The sequence below is a fragment of the Rhamphochromis sp. 'chilingali' genome, assembly GCF_963969265.1.
Source record: "Rhamphochromis sp. 'chilingali' genome assembly, chromosome: 14".
In the NCBI taxonomy this organism is placed as follows: Eukaryota; Metazoa; Chordata; class Actinopteri; order Cichliformes; family Cichlidae; genus Rhamphochromis; species Rhamphochromis sp. 'chilingali'.
The window spans coordinates 17,039,157-17,067,148 of NC_137941.1; the positions used below are offsets into that span (position 1 = coordinate 17,039,157).

At 38.1% G+C, this 27,992-nt stretch overlaps 2 protein-coding genes across 5 annotated transcripts in view; both read left to right on the forward strand.

Moving 5' to 3' along the window:
• rapgef4a (Rap guanine nucleotide exchange factor 4a) overlaps positions 1-7,396 on the forward strand; it is a 39,374-nt gene extending 31,978 nt beyond the window's left edge. Inside the window, exons 22-31 of one of the 3 annotated variants that reach the window (XM_080903520.1) lie at positions 620-766; positions 3,774-3,871; positions 4,109-4,234; positions 4,368-4,546; positions 4,623-4,713; positions 4,799-4,849; positions 4,953-5,040; positions 5,156-5,220; positions 5,320-5,374; positions 6,025-7,396. In XM_080903520.1, the coding sequence (XP_080759646.1) occupies positions 620-766; positions 3,774-3,871; positions 4,109-4,234; positions 4,368-4,546; positions 4,623-4,713; positions 4,799-4,849; positions 4,953-5,040; positions 5,156-5,220; positions 5,320-5,374; positions 6,025-6,152 (1,028 nt within the window). In that variant the 3' untranslated portion in view covers positions 6,153-7,396. The remainder of the gene's footprint in view (positions 1-619; positions 767-3,773; positions 3,872-4,108; positions 4,235-4,367; positions 4,547-4,622; positions 4,714-4,798; positions 4,850-4,952; positions 5,041-5,155; positions 5,221-5,319; positions 5,375-6,024) is intronic. The other 2 variants (XM_080903518.1, XM_080903519.1) reach the window with 2 other exon arrangements.
• Positions 7,397-10,315: 2,919 nt separating this feature from the next.
• The window catches only part of map3k20a (mitogen-activated protein kinase kinase kinase 20a), a 28,006-nt gene continuing 10,329 nt past the window's right edge, over positions 10,316-27,992 (forward strand). For both annotated transcript variants that reach the window (XM_080903843.1, XM_080903844.1), the window contains exons 1-10: positions 10,316-10,490; positions 12,352-12,541; positions 14,715-14,802; positions 18,192-18,293; positions 19,839-19,904; positions 19,995-20,023; positions 20,977-21,114; positions 24,942-25,028; positions 25,956-26,030; positions 26,107-26,213. In XM_080903843.1, the coding sequence (XP_080759969.1) occupies positions 12,383-12,541; positions 14,715-14,802; positions 18,192-18,293; positions 19,839-19,904; positions 19,995-20,023; positions 20,977-21,114; positions 24,942-25,028; positions 25,956-26,030; positions 26,107-26,213 (851 nt within the window). In that variant the 5' untranslated portion in view covers positions 10,316-10,490; positions 12,352-12,382. The remainder of the gene's footprint in view (positions 10,491-12,351; positions 12,542-14,714; positions 14,803-18,191; positions 18,294-19,838; positions 19,905-19,994; positions 20,024-20,976; positions 21,115-24,941; positions 25,029-25,955; positions 26,031-26,106; positions 26,214-27,992) is intronic.

Consider the following 27,992-nt stretch of genomic DNA (forward strand, 5'->3'; position numbering starts at 1 on the left):
GTTTCATAAACATGGATAGCTGGGCTGCTGACTGTCACATTCAGCTATCTATTTGGAACTCTTTATCATGCAGTGATAGCGATAGTCAGTATTTTGAAATAGCGACAGAGGTTCGCTACTCATAAACTCAAAGGATGTTTTCTGTTAAAGCATGATGATTTGGTACCGCTTGTTCTTCAAGTCATCTCTCCAATCTCCAAAAGACACACTGAAAATTGTTGTTCTTGGTTTGGTTTTTGTTCTTTGTACTGATTTAAATAATTTGTTTAGGGGCAGTTCAGTGGTGCAGTGATTAGCGCTGTCACCTCGCTCAGCTGGAGCCTTTCTGTGCAGAATATGCATGTGTGGGTGCTCCAGTTTCCTCCCACAGTCCAAAGAGATGCTTGTTAGGTTAATTGGTGACTTTAAATTAGTTGTGAGGATGAGGATGCGAGAGGTTGTGGGTGTCTCTCTCTCTATCTCTGTGGTAGCTGTGCTAATTTGGATAAATGTTTTGGTCTCTTTAAGGCCATTTAGTGTATTATAGTGACATCTTGCCTTTTTCTCTTCCTTGCTACTTTACCATGCCATCATTCCTTCTTGTTTACAGTCTTATTTTTGTTCTAATTCATTCCTTCAGTCCTGTTCAAAGTCTACTGCTGTGACCACACCTACACCACAATCCGGGTCCCTGTAGCCGCTTCAGTTAGGGAGGTTATCGGTGCTGTGGCTGACAAGCTGGGGTCAGCGGAGGACCTGCTCCTGGTCGGCCTCAGTTCGGCAGGAGGTGAGAGCAACGGCAGTTACTTGTCAAATGATTGGAGATGACAAAAGGTAGAGCTAAAGCCGGGTGATGTATTAATTCTTTCTGGGTGATGTGTGACCTTTTGCGGTGAGTTTGGTGACGGTAATAGGCTGCTTTAGTAGGGGCTAAAGAATGGCCTTGAAGTGGCCCAAGAAATAACCTGAGCTCAGTTTTCCTCATTACATTCAGCAGAAAGCTGTTGGTTCAAGTGGCTGCTCTTTATTGTACTGATATTTGTGTCCGCCAGAAAGTACTAATGCAGCTCTGCCTTCCTCTGAACTTGACCTGGACTTTCCTTACCAGTGGCAAGTCAACAAAGCTGAGGCTGCTCTTATTTGGAGTGGATTATCACAAGGCTCATAAAGAGCATCCAGAAAGTTTTCTGGATCCTAAAATCGATATATTTATTTTTATAGTCACAAATGTACACATAGTTATCCGCAATGAAAAAGCAAAGCAGGTTTTGAAGTTATTCTCCGGTGCCTGTGCAAATGTGTCGGATCCACTGATAAAAAAGAAAAGATACAAAAGGACAACTGTGTTAGAAGGAAAAAATAAAACTATGAGGTAGAGATAGAGATGTCATCAAGGAACAGATCAAGCAAAGGACACAAGAAAATTATGCTGCATTGAAAGTACCCATGAGTGCAACATCCTCTATTATTCCTAAATGCTGGATTTAAAAAAATAATTCCCAACAATGTGTGGATGAAACTAGGCATCATGTCATTAATACCATCTCTGCAGTCAGAAACAGTGCTGTGGGGTTGTTTTCCTGCAGGGCATTGAGACTGGTCGGTATCAAGTAAACTTTTTTCCAGGCTACTCAGGATCTCAGGCTGGTAAAAGAACAATACCAAAGAAAAGCTCCCTTGGTCTCATTTATAAACTGTGCCTGCTAAAAAATTCTCTTCCCCACGCATAAAATTATATCTATAAAGGATGAATTTTGGAATAAATCAGACTTTTTTTGAAAGTGAGCCAAGCCATATGTGAAATGGAGATTTTAAAAAGCATGACGGGACTTATCATAAAAGAAAGCAGACTATTCTTAGCAAACCTAGCTATATTAAAATGAACTATTTATTATTCACAAACCTCACTGCAAATTTACTATCTAATTGTATCAGTCCTTTCATTAATGTTAATAATATTTGTAGCCAGTGTTGGTGCTAAAATCACTGGAGCTTTGCATAATGATCTGCTTTTTTTCTGTGAACCGATGTGCTTTTGTGCTTCTTTTTGTTTGTAGTCTGACTGTTTATTTTTACCTCTGCCAGAGTCCTTTGGTATGAACTTCCCAGCTCAACCTGCATTACTTTTTTATTCTTCAGTAGCCTTTCTTCTCTTTGTTAGGTACTGACACCAAAGACACCTTTTTTGTTTTGTTTTCTCCGTGTCTCTGGTTAGGCAAAATGCACATCTTCCCCTGTTTAGTAAACGGATGAAGATGAGAAAAAAAAATAAGAGGTACATGTGGTCAATTTTAGGTTGACACTTATAGAAGTCTTTGTGTTAGAGCAGCTTCATAAATCTAATGAAAAGAATGTGTATGCACTTTTCGTCCTTTTTGCATACACAAAGTTGGTAGTCATGAATTTGAATGATTATTGTGCGTCTGATCTGTAAACTTAAACCCAACAGTGCATCTGGTGAGACCTGAAAGCAGCACTAATGATCTACAATCAGGCTGGTTGAGTTTGAATATTTCTGCCAAGAAAAATCTGGGCATGACTTTCAAAGAAAGACAGCCAGGTTTATGGGATCAGGTCTGTTAAGTTTGTAGGAACAAGTCTGCAGGCTATTGCTGCTGCTAGAGTGTTTAAAGGTGTTTTAACCAAGTAAGCTAGCAAATATGATGTTAGTCTTTTATTGGTAATGCATTTGGATAACACTTCATGAAATATTGTGTCTAGATATATATAAATAAATAAGCACAATTTATCTGAATTTCAGGACCAGGAGCACACCTCATACATACACCTTCCAGTTCTTTGTCTGTTTGTAATATAGAGAGGGCCGGTACTACAAGCTGTTCTCGTTTCCATGCTTCCCCTTTTCAGTTCATTCACCTCTCATAAGAACATGCTTACAGTTCTGTCTGAGGCCTTCCCCAAACCGCAGCCTGAATTCATGCTCATGCCATCTGTTCCAAAAGTTTCGAAGCATGACTTCAATTCAAATTAGTAGTGCCAATTCGCAACAATAGTTATACTGTAAGGTAAAGCCTCTAGAATATTAGAAAGAAGACCGCTACTATGAACAAGCATTTGGCAACAGTGGGAAAGAAAAACGTCCTTTTAACAGCAAGAGACCTCTAGCAGATGCAGCCTCAGGGAGGTGCAGCCATTTATTATGACCAGATGAAGGTGAGAGGAAAAACAGGAGAGTAGAGGGATTCAGGACGAATGCACACTAGAAGACAGCCATAAATTAATAATTACTAATTTTGGCTTGAACCTCTAAATTGTGGTCTATAAATATGGATGGTCAAGGGTCCAAATGTATGCAGTGTTTTCTATCAAATACACTACAGCAAAACTAAAGCTTTAATCACCTGGATATATATATTTTTTAAAAAAAAAGCATATGCAGACAAAGACAGGTTATTCTGGTTGTTTGATACTACACACAGCAGTAAATATCTAATGTCAGCATGGTAACATGTTTGCAAAGAAAATACTATTTGATTTCTGAAGTTTATACATGCCAATTAATTCTGATGGTATTAATTCTTTCATTATTTGGACAAATGTTTAAAAAAGAATTGGAGGAAATGTTTTGGGATCACATAAGGTGTGATCCTCATGCTAAAAATAGAAAAAAGTAACAACTAAATAGGGCACTGAGCACCTGCATGCCTATTCTAAAATCTTTTGGCAAGCCATCTAATGGTTATTATTTTTCAGTCTGAGTGAAAACGGTAGACAAATGGATGTTTTCCATTCATTTTTTTTAACCTTTGTGTGTTGTGGTCTTCCTTTTGCAGAGAAAACCATCTTTAAGCCCAGTGATATGTCGGTGTTCTCCACACTCAGCATTAATGGACGGCTGTTTGTGTGTCGGAGGGACCAGTTGGATTCTTTGGTGTGTTACAAATTACATTTACATGAGAAACTCGCATATTAACATGTAGTTCAGCTGCAGCTCCAACCCCAGCTGTACACTATATCAATATCACCCAACACGTCATGTGTATGAACTCATCTACACTCCCAACCAGTTGGCTTTAAACACTTCATCAAATTGATAGAAATGACAGTTAGTTTAGTTCAGCTTTCAGTCTCTGTTTTATAAATGTAATGTGTTTTTCATGCTTTGGAGACCACTTTACCTGAGCAGGAGGGTCCCTCTACAGGATCACTGGCCAGCTTTGAGTTAATGAGCTCTAAGGACGTGGCTTACCACATGACTTCCTATGACTGGGAACTTTTCCACTGTGTACATGAGGTATTCAACAGCAACTGAGTCTGATTAGAAGAGCTGAATATATATCTTCTTTTATTTATTGGTATGAAATATTCAGTTACTTCACTTGCTTATTTTACATGAAAATCAGTTGTTTTTCTTCTGCATCTTGCAGCTTGAACTCATCTATCACACATTTGGGAGACAATATGTGAAGAAAACCACTGTGAACCTGGACCTGTTCCTGAGGAGGTTCAATGAAATTCAGTTTTGGGTGATCACTGAGATGTGTTTGTGTCCTCAGCTGAGCAAGCGAGTACAGCTTCTTAAGAAGTTTATCAAGATCGCTGCCCAGTATGTGGATTTCATGTTCTAGTTCAGTTTGTAGTTTGGTTTATTTGCCACACTAATTTCATGTTTCCTGTTAAAGCTGCAAGGAGTACAGAAATCTGAATGCCTTCTTTGCTATCATTATGGGCCTAAGTAACCCGGCTGTTTGCAGACTGAGTCAGACATGGGAGGTGTGTATTTGTGCATTGTCCGTCTTTGGAAAACTATTAATTACTTAACTGCAAGGAAACTTTTGTCTGGTGTTTTTGTTCGCAGAAACTTCCCAGTAAATTCAAGAAGTTTTATGTGGAATTTGAAAACTTGATGGTAAGCTCCAAAGTAAAAAATTTAAGATGAGCCACCTGATCAGAGTAAAATATGAGGTTAGTGTCCAGACTGTGATTGATCCACAGCATGACTGTCTCCACAGGATCCGTCCAGGAACCACAGGGCGTACCGGCTAACAGTAGCCAAACTGGAACCTCCCATCATTCCTTTCATGCCCCTGTTGATCAAAGGTTAGGCCAATTTATTGGGTGACAGTTTATCATTTTGGCCTGTAGACCACAATTGTTTCGCTGCTGAATTGCTTCAACAGCTTTAACACTTTCCAATTGGTCCTTTTTTTTCTAGACATGACATTTACTCATGAGGGCAACAAAACATTTATCGACAGTTTGGTCAATTTTGAGAAAATGGTGAGGCTCTGCTGCGCATCTGTGAATCTTTTTTTTTTTTTTTGTTCTTCTCAGCTAATTGGCGATATTTGCTGCTGATCATTGCTCTTTGTCTTGCAGCGGATGATAGCTAACACAGTGAAAATAGTGAGATACTGTAGAAGCCAGAGATTCAGTAAGTTTCAAATGTTTTCTTTTTTTTTTTTTTTTGTACTAATTTCACATATGTCGCACTTAAGACAACAAAAGGACACTTTATAAAATTAAACATAAAAATAAATAACCAAAATATATCTTGGAAACACAATATCAAAAAACTGTATGATGAAGAAACAACAATAAAAGACTTTATGTCCTGTTAATTTGATGTCTTTTAGATACATCTTAGAATAAATCTGCAAGCTGGAATAGAACTAACAGAAGAGGCCGTTCTTCTAGAAAGCACATTGGGAGAAATTCTGACAACGACTAGCTTCCCATAATTTTAATTTCTTATTTCCAAAATAAAAAATAAAGTAATATTCTCACAATAGGTCGAGAAAAGTACCTGTTTTGACTGACTGACAGCAAGCTGTAATATTGATCTTTTGAAGTTTAGTTGGAGTATATTATTGGTATCTCTGAACCTTTAACATCTATATTCAATCATTTATCCAGCAGTTTCCTATTAATCCCTTTATATTGATTGCCCGTACAGCTTAGATATACTCAATCAGCACAAATATTTTATTAAAAAGCACAAATATTTTAGGTTCCTATATGATGAACTTACAAATTCTTCTTGCATTTTTTTCCTGACACTGCCCATCTTTTCAATTAAATCAGGTCCAGAGTCACCACTGCCAAGCAAGAACCACCCTGACGTTTGGACTTATATTCGTCAGCTTAACGTGATCGATAACCAAAGGATGCTTACTCAGCTCTCTCATGGACTTGAGCCCCGCAGGTCTTGAAATCCACTCAGGGACAGAAACATTACACGAAGACGCTACTCCATGACGTGATGTGCGCTCGCTTGGGATGAGTTTACTTAGTACAGGATTGAGGACCTGATGTTGTATCAGATAATGAGATGTTGTTTCAGAAGCCTGCCTTGTTAAGCTTTTTCTTACAGTAATTAGTGATATTTTAGCAGTAGTTGTTGGCGGGTGACGTACCTCCTCGTATCATTGTCGTACAGATATCACAACAAACAGCATGAAGAAATGAATGATGTTTGGAGGGATCTCATTCATCAAACTGTGTAAGATTTTAGATGTAAACGCTATATGATGCTGACGCTTACAGGTCTCAGTATTCCTGATATTCAGCTGTTTCGTATATTTTGTATCAGACAATATTTATATATATTTACGTTTTTAAGACTCTTGTGTTGTAAATTGTATACAGATATTTATTTTGACAAGCATGCAGAGGATTATGATTGTTTTACGTTTTTATTCATGTGAGCACATTTCTCTTTAAAGCCTGAGATATCATAAGTGTCTGAAAACCTTTTTGTGCGCTCTAAATAATAAAAAACCTTTAGATGTATTTGTTCAACTTTATATTTATTATCTAGTATAAAGACAGTTTGGTCAGTATAGTGTCAGTGTATAACATGGAAATCAACCAAGACAACTCATGAAACGTTTTCTTACATCTTATTGAATTAGAGCAGCAGAGCAGCAGCAGAACAGGTCAGCTGATCACAGTCTGTACATTATGAAAATCTACTGGAGCACAGAATAGAAATGACTGTGAGCTGTTCAAATCATTGTCGATATCTACGGAGGAGGTCAGGAGAGTGAGTGAGTGTCTGCAGCCATTTGTAAAACATGGTGGAAGCGCTGCAATAATTTGGAGCTTCATTTCAGCCAGTGGTGTTGGACCTCTTGTCAGAAATAATGGAAATATGAACACAAATGTACCATCAGATTTTGATCCACCATGCAATACCATCTGGACACCTCTGACTGGCTTCATTTTTCAGCATGACAATCATCCCAAAAGGCCTACGCAGTAAAAAAGACCCAAACAAAACAAAATCCAAAAGAGACATGGATAACAAAACAATGGAGTATTATCACTCATGGACTGGCCTCCCCAGACCCCGAACCTTAACATCACTGAAGCAACATGGGATCTTAACAGACAACAGAACAAAAGTCAGCCAACATCCAAAGACGAGCTTTGAATGGCCATCAAGACATGTCCATATTCCCGAAGACTACCTAAAGAAATTACAAGATGTTTACCTAAGAGAGTTCAGGCTGTGTTGAAGAATAAAGGTGGTCATACCAGATATTGACTTTCAAGCTAATTTGAATGGTATAAAGAAATAAAACAAAAATATAAAGAAATGGCAGACTGACAGACTGCTTTCTATCTTGTAAATCAGGTTCTGCTTTAAGAAATAGTAATTTATTAGTGCTGCTAAACTTCTAGTGTATATTTGTTTAGTTAAGAGTTGGTTTAAATGACTTTTTTCTGAAAGCTTAAGCTGAAAATATTTGGGGCAGCAAGAAGGAATTAAATGTAAATTAATTCTTATCTCAGGTTTAGCTTTGAGTGATTTGGCGTGTCTGATCAAACATTAATCATCATCACTTCCATTCATTTCTAGAAGTGCATTAAACATTTTTTATTGTTGACTTATACTGTTGACCTGTGAATTGTGTCAACAGTGAAGCAGATGGTTGCTTTATATTTTCCATTCGCCACTACTTGAGGAAAGAATGAGTCATTGACAGCTTTTAAGTTTGCAGAAATGTATTACCTAGATTTAATATGCGATGAATAGAGAATCAGTGAATCTGATATCTCACAGTGTTTCTGACGTCACAGTGGAGACTGGAGAAGTACTCATATTCTTCCTCCTGGAGCAGGGGTGTCGAACTCCAGGCCTTGGGGGCTGGTGTCCTGCATGTTTTAGATCTCACCCTGGGTTAACACACCTGAATCAAATGATTCATTCATTTTTAGGCCTCTGGAGAACTTCAAGACATGTTGAGGAGGTCATTTAGCCATTTAAATCAGCTGTGTTGGATCAAGGACACATCTAAAACCTGCAGGACACCGGCCCTCGAGGCCTGGACTTTGACACCCCTGTCCTAAAGCATGTTGTAAATGTACAGTTAAATTTATAAGCTGTATTATTGTTATTAGTGAGGAAGCTCTGATGCTGCTCTGATGTAGCTGGCCAAAGGTTTCCTGATGGTAAACACTTATAGACAGTTGGGGTACATGTGTACGCAATAAATCACAACCTTGAACTCATCTGATATTTTGTTTATAAAGTCTCGATGTGGAGCAACATTAGTTCTTGTGGAGTCAAAAGTAAATTGAAGTGAATGAAAAATTGTTTTATATAAATTGTACTTTATTCTTAAATGCTTTATTAAGATGAAAAATACTTTTGAAGGGTTTTTGAGTGATATATTTCTGTATTAGTTCATATAGATAGTACAGTACATTTGAATGATTCCTTTGCTTTACGTGGTCTTATTGATTAAGAAATCCACATTGTCATGAGTTTACATGGATTAAATGAGTGGTTGGTGATCTTATTGATTTCCCACCAAGCTTCCTGAGTTGCTGAAATGATGAAGGTCTTACAGCAATTATGTTTTTTGATAGATTGGGACATGAGTATAGGTCTTTAATAGAGAGAAATGCACAGAATGACTTTTCGATTTTAAGTCAAGGATCTTGTTGCATATCTGAATATATCAATTTTATTACGTCGTGTCATCACCCAAAAAAAAAACAACAAAAAAACAATCTGAAAAGATTTAACACTGCAGACTGATCTAAGCTTTTGCACATATACAAATACATCTGAAAACATCTGTGATGAACAACTGCATAGTGCAGTTAATCCAAGATAACATTATGCATAGATCACATATTAACAATTGTAGAATGTACCTCGTGGGCTTCAAGGATACAAATGTTCCCAAATTTCTAGTAAATTTCCACTTTCCAGATTTCTGAGTCACAGCTTTGCACTGCGCTCACCTTTTTGCCTTCTATCAGTCATCTTCACCTATAATAACAACCTAACCAAAGGGACAACCCCATTAACCCCACCTAGGCTGACCAGGAGGTTTCATTTCAGAACCTGGTTGCTGTGAGAAGTCACACACCTCATCAACCCTTAACTTTCTTGACAGTGGCAATGCAGAAGTCTTTGGGTGTAGCCTGGGTTTAATTGCTAATTGTGTATACCTGAAAAGGTGTTGACAAAGACATTTCTTAGACTTGATTTGGACTGTCAATGCCTTTTAGAGCATTTAGAGTGGTCTCATCCAGATAATGTCTTTTTCAGGGAAACCCTTCCATATTTCAGTGAGACAATGCTAAACTACACACTTTTATTACAACAGCATGGCTTCATTTTAGAAGAATGTGGTTGCTGAACTGGCCTACAAGACCTTTCTACAACTCTAAACATTTGGCAAAGAAGACCCAGAGCAATTAAGCAGCTAGAATCTTATATAAGGCAAGAAAGGGACATTCCTCTCGCAGAAGTCCAGCTGATCGCTCTTTTCAGATGTTCATAGGCTATTGTCCTGATGCATGCTCAATCATCCAGGTAAGTAAATCCCAAAAGGTTGATTCTGTTCATCTGGACGTAGTGTTTTCAATGGGAGAAAGGTTTCGTCACTCATCTAAGTTCATAGGCTATTGTTATACAAAGAGGACATACTGTGCATTATTAAGCACGACCCTGTCCAAACCTTTTTGAAATGTGTTGCTGCCTAGAAATGGCCTTACTTTTTCCCGAAAATTGTAATTTTCTAATTAGGAACATGTATGATTATATGATTTCTATTATTCTATTGTGTATAAAATATCAGTTTCTGAAACTGCAAATCATCACATTATTTTTTATTTACACTTTACACGTTTAAAAAAGAAATTGCGGTTTTAAAAGACATTTTAAAACATTTTTACAGAATCAAATTAATTACAACTATTTTGTTTTTAGTGTACCACTGAGCTGCCCAGTAAGAGCTTGTTAATGAGAAAGAAATAACTGTAATATCCATCACCACGCACAATGTAGGCGTTCGTGCTCGTGTCCAGCAGGGGGAGCTGTTGCCATCAGTATCAAAAGCTGGATGCTGTCCAGTTCAGCTGGCTGAAAGTTGTGCAACCAGTGAAACCACACTGGATCGGGGAAATCAAGCGACGTCACGTGAGATTTCCCGGAATTATCCTTTCTTTCGCAAAGTTTGTCTTGTGCCCGGTGCTACCTGCGTGGAGGAACAGCCGCTCCGGAGCGCCAGCCTTCACACTGAATGTCGGTATGTGTGTTTCGATAATGTTCACCAGTTATCCAATTAGTCTCAATGAGCAGTTTCGACATAGGCTCACTGTCCAGCAGATTAAATATAATGCGAGTCTTGTTTGATATTAAACACACATTCGTGCAGATGTGTTGATGCGGGCTGTTGAGTGTGACGTGGTGCATTAATATAAGACTGTTATAAACATGTAATAATAACAAAGTAATACCGCTTTAAGTTTACTCCTAATGTTACTCATACTGTATCTAGTTGTTGTTGAATGTTTTGAGCAGTGAGTTAACCCTCACTCAGGTATTATCTGCATCTCATACACAGCATAGTAACTGAGTAGGGGTTAGATTGGTTAAGATTGTAACATCTGCATATAACCACACTTTTAGCTGTGAAGAAGTGACACAAAAGCTGACCTCGCTGTCTCAGTGATTAATTCATCATTTAGTTGAGATTACAGTGACTACCTGTGGTTTGACATATGGCTGTCAGGCCTTATTGTTGCGGCGCTTGCAGTCGTGTTTGCTATTAAGTGAGAAACTGCCAGCGATGACTGCAGGAGTACTCCCGTATCCCTGTAACCCTGGCTTCTTGAGTGGTCAGACAATACTTGGGGGGCTGGTCCACTGAGCAAATTGCTGCCAGGCTAAGTATAGCATGAATACAAGTAAATCAGCAGAGAGCAATGGCTCCCCTCTGTGACAATGGTGGCATTTCCCGTTGTGATGGATAGTAATCCCAATGAGGACCCAGGTAACAGCCTTTTAAAAGCCGTAATTGCTCAGCTGTAAATGGGAAACCTATGAACAATAGCAATGCTATAATTTCCTGTAATGATGGAATTATTTCTTTACAAGATGCTTTTATGTCGCTACAGACAAACAAAAGGATATGATAATAAATCTGTGTGGTGTCCGGTTTGGAAGCATTATACCACTAACCCTGGCTTACACACACATCATCATGTTTGGCCTCAACACAAGCAAGAAGAGCTCATCTTTTCTGTTAAATCAAATCAAATCAAATCAAATCACTTTTTATTGTCACATCACATGTGCAGGCACACTGGCACAGCACATGCGAGTGAAATTCTTGTGTGCGAGCCCCACAAGCAACAGAGATGTGCAAACACAACAACACAAACGAGCAAAATACAAGAATGGCCAACCTGAAACTAATAAATATATGTACAATATATAATAGTGTATGCATTTCTGGATGTGTATACTAAATATTTTCCTACGTGTGTGTGTGTGTGTGTGTATACACATTTTTACAAATTAAATAGTAAAAAAATAAAATAAAATAATAATAATAATAATAATAATAATAAAATATATAAAATATACAGAGTTGAATATGTGCAAAACAAGTGGCATTTATATACAGTGTGGAGTGCATAATGTTAAATAGAGAAAGAGAATATGTGGATCTCTCAAGGTGTTTTTGTCTTGAAACAAAAGAAGCTTTTATTGTCAAAATTGTATGATCTCCCAGCTTGTTGTCCTACTTGAACCAAACCTGCTGGAGTAATCTGCGACTTTAGCTGCATGATCCCAGCATACCAGACATGCCTTTGTCCTTATACAAGCAGAGTCTGGACCCTGAGTCCATTGCTTACTGGTACTGATGAGGTGGACTGTATGTGTAAAAGTGGAAGAGACAGGGGGTGGTAGTTTAAAATGAGCGATATCACCCTGCAATGCTCAATCAACCGATGGCAAAGCAGCCTCAAACCTGCAGCCACACTCACAAATGGTGTTTGACAGTGAAGCTTCGCTTTGATGGATTAAGTTTGTTTTACCGCAAAGGATTTTGTTGTGAACCCAACTTCCTTCCTTTCCCGTAATCCCCCTCGCTCTTTTAGGAGCTGACTTGGAACTGAGTGCCATTATGAGATGATGTCTCCCAGCTCGTCTTTCGTGCAAGTCAATTTCGATGACATCCACTTCTTCGAAAACTGTGGTGGCGGCAGCTTTGGAAGTGTGTACCGGGCCAAGTGGATTTCCCAGGACAAAGAGGTGGCGGTGAAAAAACTGCTCAAGATTGAAAATGAGGTAAGAATCTTAATTACCTGGATCTTTTTTTTTTCATATATATTTTTAATTGTCAGCATAGTAATCATTTTAATTGCTATCCCATTTAGCGAGATCTGGTGACTTCTGTACCCATCACTCATGGTCATTATACTCCCCCTCTCTGAGCAGTGTGCTGCGAAAGAAACATTATACCAAATGAAAGAATGTATTTGGTCCAATTACAGCAAAGGCTGCTCCTGAAGTGTCTTTGAAAGCACAGGCCTATTGTCTTAAAGACAAAACAGAATTATCTTTGAAATCTTTTCAGGGAAATCGTATTATGTGTGTCGGCCTGTGATCGGATGTTCAGAAAATTGTTCATTGTTTCTTTTATGAAATTGTAAAAGATCACAGATATCCATTCAACTTCACTCAACTGTTGGGGAGAAGATTGTTCAATGGGAATAATAATGTAATCCTTGCACGTTGAACCAGATGTTCCTTTAATTATAGTGTTTGGTTGCGATTAAATGAGATCGTTTTATCAGGTTCATTCAAAAAAAAAAAAGAGGTTACACATTAACCTTTCTGTGCCACGATTATGCATTGATACGTCTTTGTATACGCTCCAGAAGACTCCATAGGACCATTGGCGTCCAGTCAGAGTTTGAGAGCCATGCCACTGAGTTCTGTAAAAGTCTGAAAAAGTCAAAGTCTGCTTTGACCTTTCCTGTTGGGGCATCAGGATAACCAGCAAGTTCTCACTTCTGCTTTTTATTAAATTCTTTTTTTTATGAATTCACAAATGGTGACTCCTTCAATCATCCACTTTAAGTTAACTGGGTTCTAAATGGATTGCAGTAAATCTTATACAAGCACTCATTTCTAGGTTAGGGTGGTGGAGCTTTTATAATCAATTTGAGGAAGTATTTTATGCAGTTATCAGGTCATAATTTTAACTTTTATACTTTGGGATACTTTGTGGTTTGGTGTTAATAACAGTCATGTGAAAAAAAAGTTCTCACAGGACTCCGTGCAGTCCTTTGAATAACCAAGCATTAATTCCATAGGAATTAAGAGGTTAAACAGCAGCCAAATGCACGTAACAAAATGATCATCAGCAAGTGTGATCAACTCTATAAAGTTAGAAGTTTTGACAGTTTGCTTGTTCGGGGCATTCAGGGATATGCCGCATTCTTTCCAGGACCAGATGTCCCAGTGAAATTACCCCAAAGTCAGATTACGCAGTGCTCTGACAAAAAGCAAAAAACCCAAGAGCTGTATTTCAGACTTTACAGACCACAGTTAGCATGTTAAATCTCAAAGTTCGTGAAAGCACAATTCAAAAAAGTCTGAACAAATATGGCTTTTTGGAAGGATCATGAGGAGAAAGCTTCTTTTGTCTAAAAAGAACATGGTAGTGCAGCTTAGGCTTGTACGATTGTATCTGAACAAACCACAAGACTTCTGGGACTATTTTTGACAGAGAAGATGTTTGGTAATGTTACATGTGTACGGTGAAATAGAGTATATCAGCATGAACACCTCATACCAACTGTCATGCATGGTAGTGGGAGGGGTGATTTTTTAGGTTTGTTTGCAGCTACAGGAAATGAGCACCTTGAAGTCACTGAGTTGATCTTGAACTTCTCTGAATACCAAAGTATTCTAGAGTCAAACGTCAATAAAGTTGGGCCATGCAACAGGACAACAGCAAAGGAAAGAATGAAGGTGTTGCAATGTCCAAGTCAAAGTCCAAACCTCAACAGCAGATTTGTCAAGAAGTGTGGTGATACGAAAGACTGATGAAGTCATACAGAAAGTGATTATTTTAAGCTATTGCTGTGAAAGTTGGTTCTGCAAGGTATGTCATCATGAGGTGTAGTAATCAAATATGTAGCTTGTTCGTAAAAGAATGTAGTTATCTGTAGCATAGTAAATATGCTATAAGGAAAGTATACTCAGTGCATGAACGGTATGTGCAATTCTGCTATGTACATGCTGAATAGAGTGTGAATGTTGTCATTTCCTGAGACTTAAATGAACCTTTGGTAAAGGTGATTTAAAGATAAAATATTACTTCACACACACTGAAATCATGTGTGTACTAAATTATTGATCCAGACTTCATTTATTTAAACTCTAATGCAAATAAGGCTTCTATTTTCTCTTCTATTCTCATGAAAATTCCTTGTGTGTGTTCACTGGTCAGGCTGAAATCCTCAGCGTCCTCAGCCACCGCAACATCATCCAGTTTTACGGCGCGATTGTCGAGGCTCCCAACTATGGAATTGTCACCGGTAAGTTTATAAATAATGATGCATATTTACAGCAAAGAAACCTCAGTGAAAAACAGAATACAACAGAGCCACCAGATAACATCATGATAGAAAAGGCAGCAGCCAAATCTGTTCACACCAGTTGCTCAATGGAGCAGAAGTTTCTATGGAAGTGTGAGTGAATGCCAGAGGCCTCAGGATGTGCACACATTCATACAGTAGTTGTGTGAGCCTGTTTTCAGTTTTTGTCTAGGTCAAAGACCGAAAATAATAAAGCCTCAAATGCTCGTGTAGCTGTGAACTGTTGTAAACAAGGGGCCCATCATGCTCGCATCTATCAGGGAATCCTGCAGAAAAGTCGTTTAAATCGAGCCCCAGCTCAAAAATGTGCCTAACATATTGTTCGACCTTCACTGCAGAATGGTGTATATGGAGTTTGACTGTTAAATGTGCCTAATGGTGTCGCTCAGTATAGGTAGAAAGGATGCTATTTTTAGGCTCGTAATGTAGTTACTCATTCGATATAAAAGATTAAACTTCGCTTTGCTTCTAGTGGTGAACTGACACCTAGAGTTTCGGTTTCATTGTGCTACTATGAAAAAAAATGCCCATGAGATTCAGGAACTGCTGCATGTTTGGAAATCCTGGTTCTTCCCTTCATCCATCATCTTTCTAATATGTTGTCTTTGCTTTGACAGCTCACTATCTGTTTACGAAACTGTAAAAAAACAAAACAATGAATGAATGAGTGAAACACCCTGACTCACAACAAACATAAGGCATCAAATATAAGATCTTTGTTCTTCTGAAGAGGAAAAATGATAAAGCAGTAGTTTACATGAGTCTCCACTAAATACTTCAAATCGCTTTGAAAGTAAAGCCACGGGATGCAATGCACTTTTTTTCTCTCTCTATAAAACATGGCTCTATTTAATAAGTGTGCGGCGTTACAAACAAGTGAGAGAGACATGCTAACAGATTGTGGTTTTCTGTATTTACCTTTATGCTAATGTTTTACAAGGGTGTTGCATTTCCTCTGCAGCTTGTAATATCTAATAATGAAAACATGTCAGAGCGATTCATGATAATCTTTGTTGTCCTGGAAAAGAAATTGAATCTTTAGCCATGGTTGAAGACCAGGCCAACTAATATTATGATATAAAAGGAAAGTTAGGAAAAACAAAATAATACAACAATAAAAAATATTTTACAAAAAGTAATAAAAAAAAAAATTGCACTTTTAAAGTTTGTTGACATATGAGAGAACAAGAGGTAGTTAAATGAACAAAAGATAACAATAAAACAGTAAAATTCTTGATCAACTTCAACTGAAAGATAGATCCATCATTGTCAGCACCGGAAACAATTGTTCTTTAAAAGCTACATTTTATTGTGGAGTACCTCAGGGTTCCATCGTGGGTCCCATCTTGTTCTCTCTGTACATGTTTTCCCAGTGTCAAATGAGCCATAAAAATATCTCAAGAGAGATTTCTCATGCACTCATTTCTACTACTACCTTAGTTCTGCTGGACACTGAGGACTTTCTCAAAGCAATCAGAAAGGAAAGCAAAAATTTTTAAACAGTTTAGATTATTTCATGCAAATCGAATTTCTTTTGACCATGCAAAACCTTCCTGTCATCAACTGCTGCTAGCCACGTTCCACTGTCCCTTATTTACAAGGGATTGCCACAGCGGGTAGTTTTGCATGTTTGATGTGGCAAAACTTTTGACCTAGATTTCCTTCCTGATGAAAATCCAGGATCGAACCGGGATCTTTTGTGTGTTAGGTGAAGGTGTAATCTGCTACACTATGGAGTCAGTAAAATGTTATTACTTAAATTATTTTGTGTAGCGCAGTTATGTAAAACCAAGTCCATACTTTCAGTGTAATTATTTATCTGTAGACGTTATCTAAGTGTTCTAAGTGTCTCTCATATAGAAGTGTAGAAAGACCTTTGATATTCTTAAAGAGGTGCTCTTTCACACACGGATATTTGGCTGCATCAGAAAGAAAACTAAGATTATTATGAAAAGGCTAATCAGGCCTAACCACATTTTGTAAAATGTTATTCATTTGCCATTTTCTATGTAATAGTGTTAAAAAAGAAAAAGCACAAAAGAATCAGAAATCAAATCAAAGTTTAGTGGAAAAACGATCAGTGCACTCCACTCCTTTGCAGGATCGGTTGTACTACAGAGCTCCGAAAGGGAAGGTTTTGTTGTCAAGGAGTAGGTTGTGGTCTCTATTTAATAAGGCAGAATCTAATTAGCAGCAGATAGAGGGGAAAAAAACGTTTGCCGTGCTCACATTCATCATCTCTGTTATGACTGTGTTGACACACAGCATCAGTTCCCTCTTTCTCGCAGCCACTATCTACAACCTATCTGAGATACCTGATTGTCTCTGTTGACCTGCAGGAGTTTAACAATAACTGCCGTCACTCAGCGGCTTCATAAACCTGATGAATTATAGGAGAGTATTGTTTCAGGGTTAAAGTACATTTGCCAGTTACAGTCATTTTAAGGCGTTTTTTTTTTCCTTCCACTGATTAAGACTCTGCCGTGACACTACGCTAAACTGAAAGTGCATTTTACATTGAAGCTGGCACAGATTATCTAAGGAATGTGGATGGGTGCAAAGTGCAGAAGGAGACATGTATTCGCAGTTGAACTAGCTGCATGATGTCTCACACATGAGTTTGCTTGTCCATTTTCATTCAGTTTTTCCTGTATCAAAGTCAAAAAGCAAACAAAAAAGGGTCAACAGGAAACTCTGGCTCATAATAATAATAAAAGTCCTCGGTGTATTTTATGGTTGTTAATTATGTTCCTATCTCGGTGCTTGTGCGTGTTTACAGTATTGTGTTGGGATATGATGGGGTTATTGCGCACAAATGGAGGGTCCCTGCTGTTTAGCTGGTGCTTGTTTATCTCTGTTGAAGGACTTTACTTCACAAGATTGCCTCTGTCTACACATAGTAAAGCTTAAAGTTTGTGTTCCTGTTTCAATCTTTGTTTCATCATAGTTGTCTTTTAGTGTCGTCAGCGGTCTTATGAAGGAGATTTTGCAAAAGTCCACATAATTTGCAAGTTTCATACATTTCTAATGGCCCATTAGAAATGCACGAATCCTTTGACAACAGAGCACGAGCAACTTTGTGTTGTAGACATTTAACAGCCATGTCCGGAGGGGACAAGAGAGCTCGTTACGACTGGTGCTCACCCACAGCGTCAAGCCGTAGCAATCTAGCGAGACACTATGAGTGGTGTGGCCGAATATCCAATTTGTGTTTGCATAACCCTTTCGCATACTGCACTCATATGCATGCTGTAAAACTCGTTTTACCACTGTAACATCATTCATTTTTATTCATTAAGCAGCAGTATAAAGTTTTCGTGTTTCCTCAGAATATGCAAGCGGCGGCTCACTCTATGATTACCTGTCCAGTGATGTCAGTGAGGAGATGGACATGGGGCAGATCATGACATGGGCTGCAGAGATCGCCAAAGGTAAACTTCAGATGTATCTTACTAGTAAATAACAGCTGAAATGTTGTGAGATTGATTGATGAACTTGAAAGCTTAATTCTTACTTAAGGACGGTAGTAAATAATTTTATTTTATTTCATTTTATTTATTTGACAGTTATTAAAAAAAACAACGGAGTTAGCTCCATAGAATTTCTGGCCAATTCTTAGAAATGCAGCTTATAGAATAAAATGAGGTATATTAAAAAATAAAGAGACACACAATTTAACACCCAAAGTAGTAAAATGAATACTGATATTAGAAGTTTTTTCTTAGCTTGTTATATGTTAACCAGCCATACAGTAAATAGATCTACTGCATTAGCAGCAGTCTTGCAGTTCAGTTTTGTAGTGATCTGCTTGAGCTGTGTAGTCATCCTTCATGGAAATATAAAGAAAATGAGTCAACAAGGCTGCAGGTTGCAGCTCCATGCCTCATTGCTCATTGCTGATATACAACAGGCATGCTTTAAATGACAATGTCATTTAAAGCATGTATTATCTTCTCATCAGAGCAACTACAAACCCAATTTCCCCAAAATTTGTGATGCTGTGTAAAATGTAAATAAAAACAGAATGCAGTGGTTTGCAAATCTCATAAACACATATTTTATTCAGGATGGAACAAAGAAAACACCGGATGTTTAAACAGAAAATGTGCCATTTTAAGGAAAGTATTAGCTCATTTTGTATTTGATGTCAGAAACACGTCACAGAACAGTTGGGACAGAGCCATGTTTACTACTCTGCACTGTCCTGGCTTTCTTTAACAACACTCTGTAAACATCTGGGGACTGAGGAGACCAGCTGCTGGATTTTTCCAAGAGGAGCGTTGTCCTGTTTTTGACTGATATTAGGTTCTAGCTGCTCGACAGTCCTGGCTCTCATCGTGTCGTATTTTTTAATTTCATGATGTTGCAGATATTTTAGTTGGGGAAAGGTGTGGACTTCAGCAAACGGGCTTTTCTCTATGAAGCCACACTGTTGTAATAGCTGCAGTATGCCTTTTAGTATTGTCCTATTAATATATACAAGACGTCATTGGGTGAGAGCATATGTTGCTCTAAAACCTGTATATACCTTTCAGCGTTGATGGTTCTTGTCCAGATGTGCAAGCTGTCAATTTCATAGACGGCGGTGCACAACCACACCATCAGAGATGTAGGTTTTTAGACGAGGCACTGACATTCCTCCTCATCTTTAGTCATCTTCAGTTTTGTTTTTCAAAAATGAATTCATTTTTTTTATTTCAAATTTGGATTTATCTGACCACAGAACAGTTTTCCGCTTTGCCTCAGTCCATTTTAAATGCCCTTTGACCTAAAAAAGACGGCAGTTTTAATGTTAATGTAGTTCTGGCTGAGGTCATGAAAATCGAAATATGGTTTCATGAGATTTGCATATCTTTGCGTTCCCCTTTTTATTTATGTTTTACACAGTGTCCCAATGCTCGTGTTATTAGGATTGTAGTTTCCAAATGAGTTTTTATTAATGTTCCTCTGAAAATTTGTCTTTATTTCTGCTTCAGGAATGCACTATTTACACTCAGAAGCTCCTGTTAAGGTGATCCACAGAGACCTGAAGTCCAGGAATGGTAACTGACCACGACACGAGTTTACCAAATTTAATTTCTTAAATATTTTAAGTAAACATCTGCATTTACTGACTTTTTTTTCTCTTTCAGTTGTTTTATCTGCAGAGAAAGTTCTCAAAGTAAGCCTTTTTATATAACCTATGGACTGAAACCTAATCTCAGATGATCATAAAATAATTGGAAATAATCCGAATTCTGTAATCATAAAATCTGGTCCTTTCCAGCCACCTTGAAACACCTCCAGGCACTTTTTAGGACAAAAACATTATTCAAACAAACTTTGATAAGGTGGAAAAAAAAGTGTTTACAATGTTGAATTTGTCTTAAATTTAAGTTTTAACAGCTTTTCCTGACTGAGAAATTGTACCTTGTTGCTGTGGCTCTGTTGCATAGATTTGAATTCAGGGTTCTTGGAGTGCCATGTCTCACTTCTACGAACTCAACCTGCTCTTTGATGTGATGGCCCTGTTAGCTAAGGATTCACATTCTATTCAGTGTTAAAAGAAATATAAGCACGAAATCCTCATTTGATATTTTCAGCAGTATACGGACACAAGAGGGCAGTGACTAACTTGGCATGTTCAAGTAATCAGGGACAGTGTTACGGTGTTTCTCGCCATAGGTGGATGAGATTGAGAGAAAGGAGATCCTCTTTGCTGATCTGCTGCTGACCGGTGACCAGTTCTTCTCTGATAAGACTTAGATAGATAGACACAAAACCAAAGTTGATAGTAATTGTGTTGGTACAGTATGTGATTGCTTTAAGAGTCCTGCAAAGTACATCCACTTGTAAATCTGCCAAAACCTTATGTTATATATGTCAGTGCTTTGAGGCTTTTTCTGTATCATAGAGACATTTAATTTGCCTGTGGCGTCACAGTGACTGAAACATACGATGACTCCAGGAATAATTATATGATTACAGTGCTGTAGATTTGTTGCATCAGCAGCAGGTGAATCTAAATCTGCATGCTGCTATTGATTGCTATATTTTAAGTGTGACACAAGGTTTATGAATGACAGGTTACTCTGGATACCCAAATAAACATTAATATTATTATTATTTCTACAGATCTGTGATTTTGGGGCATCTAAGTTTGTCACCCACACAACGCACATGTCCTTAGTGGGTACGTTTCCCTGGATGGCTCCGGAGGTGATCCAGAGCCTGCCTGTATCTGAGACCTGTGACACCTTCTCCTACGGAGTAGTAAGTGGCAAAAAAGAACCTGAGTTGAAACACACACACACAAAAATGGTAGAAAATGCTGATTTCAGCTAATTTAATTACATGTACATTTTCCCTTGTAGTGTTGTTGCATAAGTACAGTGTAAAATGCTGAATGTAATGGAACCTGGTGAAATTAAATATGCTTGAGTGTTACATCACTTTATACAGAGCACATTTTCCTTAATGACTAATTGTTTGAATAAATAACCCGTCCTTGCTTTATATCTATTGAGGGTGAAGATTTTTTTTTTTTTATTGCATTTTCATAAATCTGATGTTTACTTTTCATCCTCAGGGCAACATAAAGATCTTTAGGGGTGTCATAAAACCATCGTGTATGAATTAGATCATTTGGACACAAAATATACCATCTGTTTCCTGTTGTGTTTATGATATAAATATAGTTATGCACGCTTTAAACATCTAAACAATTTCATAATAATATACTTCTTCTATCTCAGTGCCAAAAATGTTTGGCATCTTAGCCCTTTGATTTTTATTTTTTATGTTTCAGTTTAAAAAAAAAATGAAATAGTTTTGTCTGGTTTTCTTCTTTCTGGTCTGAGTTTTGCCGTTTTAAATGTAAGCCCCGTGAAGCTGGAGCTGGTGCCATTTTTCTGTATAGTTACCATTTATTCGCCTCTATTCTAAGGTTAATAGAAAAGTCTTAGTGTTCGTGTCCTTTTGCCCTCCCTTAACACATAACATCCTAAGAGTTAACAGTTAAAGTTTATCACTTGCAGTCTCTGACTGTTTGAACAGACCTGCTTTCTCCTCCTGTCCTGCTCACCTAGCACCTAGCCTCTCCCATACAGAGCAGCGTAGTCATTCAGAGGACAATTTTCTTACTTCTACACTAAAATCAGCTTCCTGGGTTTAACAAGAAAAGAGCGGTTGGGTAATAGCAACACATTTATCCGCAAGTATTTTGTTAGAGATCCTAGAGGTTTGTAGTGTCGTTATTAATCCTGAGCTGACTCATTCCTTTTGATGTGTCACGAAAGACGTCAGACCGAACGTAACGCTAACATTGCACGCACACAATTTGTGTTGCAGTAATGTTGTTACGTCTTTTTAATGTGACCTTCTTGTATTTGTTGAATGCTGCCTGTGTGTTTGTAGCTTGTCTCAACCTGTTATGTGGCCACTTCTTCTCGCTGTGACGAGTTTAGATCATAAGCCTGTTTTTGTCCGGGAACCGGTAACTCCAAATGGTATCATAATGAAAGATGCAATAAGCTTCTTATAAGAACCACAGACCAAACAGATAAATTTACTGAACATGAGCGAATTTTGGCAAACTAAACTTTTTAGGAGCTACCATGAGGGACCTGTTTTTGAAAAATGAAACAAATGAGGAAGCGTTGATTCCAGAAAGTTTATTCACTTCATCCAGATGTTTCTTCAGTGGAAGAAACATTTCATCACTCATCCAAGCGACTTCTTCCATTTCTTTCAGCTGACTGCAGATTTCCCCGACCTTATAGCAAGTACAGTTTCATAAGGATCTGTTTATACGGTTGGGGGAATTTGCCGTCAGCTGAGACACATGAAGTCACTTGGATAATGTTTTGTCACATCAACAGCGTTGCATCCAGGTAAAATGGATCAACTTTCTGGCATTGAGAAAGTACTTTAAACCTGCATTCTTGCTTGTGGTTGCAAAAAGAAATTTCATAGAAGACTTTGGTCAAATAACTACTTCTTCCTTACTTTTATGACCTATGGCGGGGGAAAAAGACACTTTCTCAAAGAGTTTATGGTTTCATTCACCAGTTAAAGAATTTACTAAATTCTGGTCCCCATTTGAGTCAAAAAGGATTATGACGAAGGTTGTGCTTCATACTGGGCCTGCTTTTGGTACCTATTTCAAATCCATCTCTCACTCAACACGTGCATTTTTAAAACACTGAAATGGAGTCAGCCTAACAGAGAATCAGAATCAGAATCAGAATACTTTATTGATCCCTGGGGGAAATTATTTTTGTTACAGTGCTCCATTTTAAACCAACATTAAGACAAGACAGACAATACGCTAACTAAGAATAGTACAATAAGAAGTTGGGATATCTCTAATGAGTGATGTCACAGTGGCTTTATCCATTTGTTTTGTGAACTACTGGCCAGTGGGCAGTGTGGAGACCTACGCTTGTGAATGCAAGAACGAGGCGATGTAGGATCTTCAAATTGATACCATAGTATTATCTACTAAAAATCTTGAACGAGTTACAATCTCTGTGACCTTGACCTCAAGGTCAGAGGTTAAGTTTTCTGAAAATCAAGGCCACGTAGGATTTTGAAATTTATACCATAGGTGTGTCTACCAGGAAGCTGAGGGGTATTTTCCTCGTATATTTATGTACTGTATGATTATATTTTATAAAGAGTAAATGTAAAGAAAATAACAAATAGCAGCACTCTTTCAAAGAGATGAATAATTAGACACTATATCAAAACTGATGACAGCTTTAGGCAGAATCAGTGCTTAAAGGATGCCATTGTGGACGCGTATAACAGAGGTCCTTCACAACAGGAGTCTTTGAAGTCTTAGACTTTGAAGAAAGTTTCTTTTTGCTTCTTTTTTTCCAAATCTGTAAAGTTGAGCAAGAATCTATTGGCTCATAGAGCAGGTCAAGGCCATTTCATTGGAGCTTTGTACCGCCTGCTAGATTTCTGTTATTTCTCATTCAGTCTCGTGGTAATAATATAATCAAAACCATTGAAAAGGTGTTCATTATTGTACTTCAAAGATCACAGAAGTGAATAATTCACCAGGAAGTGCAGCTAAAAGCCTGAGGTCAAGAAGTTGGAGCCAATTTATGTTATTATTTTTTTTTTAATCTTTTTTTTAGAGGAAACATATGATTGGCAAGCTTTTTATTTCAGTCTAAAAATAAGATTTTATCAAATAGAACGAACGCAGTCGACCAAATAGCACTAAAATCTCTCAAGAGGAAAAAAACAAAAAACAAAATCAGGCAACCGGTCCCATTGATGCTTTTCATTTGAACATTTCTTCTCTCTAAGTGGAAAAAAAACAGCATTTGCGACCTTTGCAGGATTACAGCCTCTTAGAAACTTAGTGTCGAGAGTAATTTGGAAGTCGTTTCACTATGGAATCGCTTATCGGTTGCCCCAAAGTTGTTTTGAAAGTTGCTTTCACTATTATAAAAGATTGAGTCACTCTGGTAAAATGCAAACGCATTAATTAAAATTATTTTTCCTTGGATCTATGTAGGATTTTACAATCTGCCGTTGGTAAAATTACCTCAGCAGCCGTGAGTTTCTCGCTCAGACGCCTGCACGTTCATCTGATTTCTGTAGTCAAATACATACGTGTAATTAGACACAGCTGTCAAGAAGCATACATTTAGGAATGTGGTATACATATACAGTCTTACTCTTTGATGTTTGAAAGCGGCGCTCCGCCACCTTTTCATTATGTGGTTTTTAAGATGTTGACACAGGTGATTATTTCTGACACTAGTGAAGCCCAGCTGAAAAGAAGCTGACTTATGAAGGGAGTACTTCAGCGGCCCAACAGCATTTAAATCATGCGTGATTCTTTTTTGATGTTTTTAATGTTTCGTGTGGTCTTCAAGGGAAATGCATAAATGTTTTTAGTGTTTTGCTATGAATACACATGCTATATAAACAGAGGGTATTGATATATTTATGATATTTCTGTGTAATTCAACCATGTGGTGATGGGTAACAGCAGCAGATCCATGTGTACATTCACACATGTAGTGTGCTGTTGTGTAATTTTACAACACTGTTACCTGACTCTCTACCTTCTGTGACAGGTGCTTTGGGAAATGCTCACCCGTGAGATACCATTCAAAGGCCTGGAAGGCTTACAAGTGGCCTGGCTTGTGGTTGAGAAGAATGAGGTATTTTACTGCATGATTACATGAATGCAATTCTGAAAGGAGAAGTGAAACTGGCATATAAAAATATCTAAATAAATAAATGAAAAAGTAAATAAATGACTTACCGAATAAATCAATAATCCACTAATTACACCAGAATAATATTAGAGGTTTAATTAATTTATAACGTTATACTTGTTTTAATTTCCTCTTGTGTTTAATTACCTTTGCATCAATAACCCTTTTCCAAATTATAAAAAACAAAAAGTTCAACTTTGATGTATGCCAAACTGAAACGCACTTTTATTCAGAGTATTAACAACAACAACTAGTAATAATCAACACGTAAATAATCATTACTGGGCTTAATTTTTGGCTAGGTTAGCTAAGCGCCTCTGGGTTTCGGGGACCCCCGTTTGCGACAGTTGGCTGCATCCTTTAAGATGCGTTTTCCCTCCTTTGGTGGGTGTCTGAAGCATTAGGTCAGCGGCGACTTGTACCCTACAGTATTCAGGCAGTGCACACACTGAATCAGCTGCAATTGGTGGAACATTTTGGCAGTATAACAGGGTGTTTTGCCATATTTTGTCAGGACTGAATGCAGGCCTGGCAACTGCTGTGGGGAGCAAGGCATGATGGAGATTAGGCAGTAGGTGGAAAGTTGACGAAAATGATACAGTGTGAATGAGTCTTGGCCTCATTCACATAATGATGCCAGGTGTACTCAATAAAATGGTCACAGGTGTATTTATGTGTATCTTTATTTTTTGATTATGGCAGTTATGATCCTTCATATAGAGCAATAATTAAATGCTTGACAAACAGGAGACCCTTTAGGACAAAGGCAATCTAACAGACACAAGAATGGTATTGAGCTTCTTATCTAAGTTAGCATATTAAGGTTCCTTTAAAGCTGTTCTTTCCTCTGCCTGTGTGTGTGGGGTTTAGAGGCTAACCATCCCCAGTGGCTGTCCTTCCAGCTTTGCTGAGCTCATGAAAAAGTGTTGGGCAACAGAACCAAAAGTAAGTTGTACAAGCATGCAAATATGAAGCAGATATATGAATTATATACACTGCTAATGGTTTTATGTTCATTTAGGAGCGACCAATGTTCAAGCAGATCCTCTCTACTTTAGAGTCCATGTCTAATGACAGCCAGCTTCCTCAACAGTGCAACTCTTTCCTTCACAACAAGGCTGAATGGAGGTAATGTGATCAGCTATTCTTCAAACCCAGTAAATGTATTTATAACTGTCTTTTTTTTCGCCGGTATACTGCCTCAGTGTAGGGAGATGTGCGACTGTTTTCAAAGAATGATGTGGAAATGTAGCTGACGGGGGCCGTGAAACACAAAAAAGGACTTGAGATCATGCATATAGATCTTTAATAATCACACTGATAGCTACATAAAGACATAAAAAACCCCCAAAGAATCATCCATCTGGATATACTTCCTCTCTTTACCCATAAGACCCTAAAAATAATCACCATCTTTTTCAAGTAGAAGTGTTTAATTGGCCTGTATGAGCAGCTGGAGGTTTGGTGGTGTTCGGCACAGCCTGAGTCTCAGCTGTTACTTTATTCTCTGTCTGCCTCTCCCCGGGCCTTGTCTGCGCTTGGAGTTTTTTTTCCTCAGAAGTTGTGTTGGTGTTATTGTGTCCAGGCAGCCATCTGCAGGTGGAGCAGGTTGAAGTAAATCTCTGCTTGAAAACAGAAAGCGACAATGTGTTTTGGCCCAAGAAGTTAGATCCGGCAACATTAGAGGGCTCAAAGTGAAAGATGGCACCTCCAGTCGTAAAAAAGCGATGTTGAGAAACCTGTTGTACCTGTTTCTAGCTTCCCAGGTATCTGTGTTACCAAGAAAAGCCCAAATAGTTCTATTTTTATAGATGCTATTTTTGGCTCTTTCCTTCTTAATATTTAACTTAAATTGAAAGATTTTGAGTTTCATTTTAAGGTTCATATTCTTTCCTGTTTTAGCTGTATTGTTACATTTGTCACATTTACATAATGGACCTGAAGTGCTTGTGTAAATTAAAAATGAATGCATTCTCCCTTCCAAGTACAATAACTTAAAAATACAATAACGTGACTGCTGGATAATACCAGTATGTAACTGTATGCACCTGAGATGTGGGGCTGGAAGCTGACACGTGGTCGATTCCTTCATTGCTAGGATTCACACGCTGATTATTTCAGTTTTAAGTATTTTTTTTCTATAAAAGGTTTTTATCTGTTTATAATGCTCACTGAGCAGGAAGGGTCAGGGCAATGCCAAACGTAGAGGCCTGTCAGTACAGCGGGAGGCCGTAGAGCTCACTATTTGTGAAGGAAGTGGGTGGAGGAACTGGAGGACTGGGAGGAGTAAGTCATGGCCTTCCTGCCTGGGCTGCATTTGTTTATGAAAAGAGTGTGGGAGTTTTAGCGGGCCTGAAGTTCAGCATGGCTTTCTACGATACATTGCGCAGCCCCACCTGCTGGGCAAAACAAACCCCAACATGCTTTGTCCTGCACTTGGTATTTAAAGTGTCGGCGTAACTCGTAATCACCTCCTGAGTGCAGGGCTTTATTTTGGATTCATTTTAATGTTGTGTCACTGGATGCTGTCCTAAAACTCTCTGTCTTATTTTGTGGTTATATTCTTTATTTTTCTCACTCTACAAATCCCCTCAAAGACCAAAAGCAACAGTGGAATGATTCTTCTCACGAATTTCACTAAAGTCAGACTGATATATTGAGATTGCCAGTGGATTTCTCTTTTGTTCCCTAATCGTCTTTCTGAAATGTGATTTGTCAATAGAACTCGGAAACCAGAAAACTTCCCATACATAACAATATTATCCTTTGTTTGTGGTTGCTGTCAGTTATACACATATTTAAGAAAAGAAAAAAGAAAACCTGGATTATTATTGAGCCACTTCGTTTATTCCTTCAAACACATACCTTGTCCTGCTGTCATGAATAGTCTAACTGAATGTAGTCCCA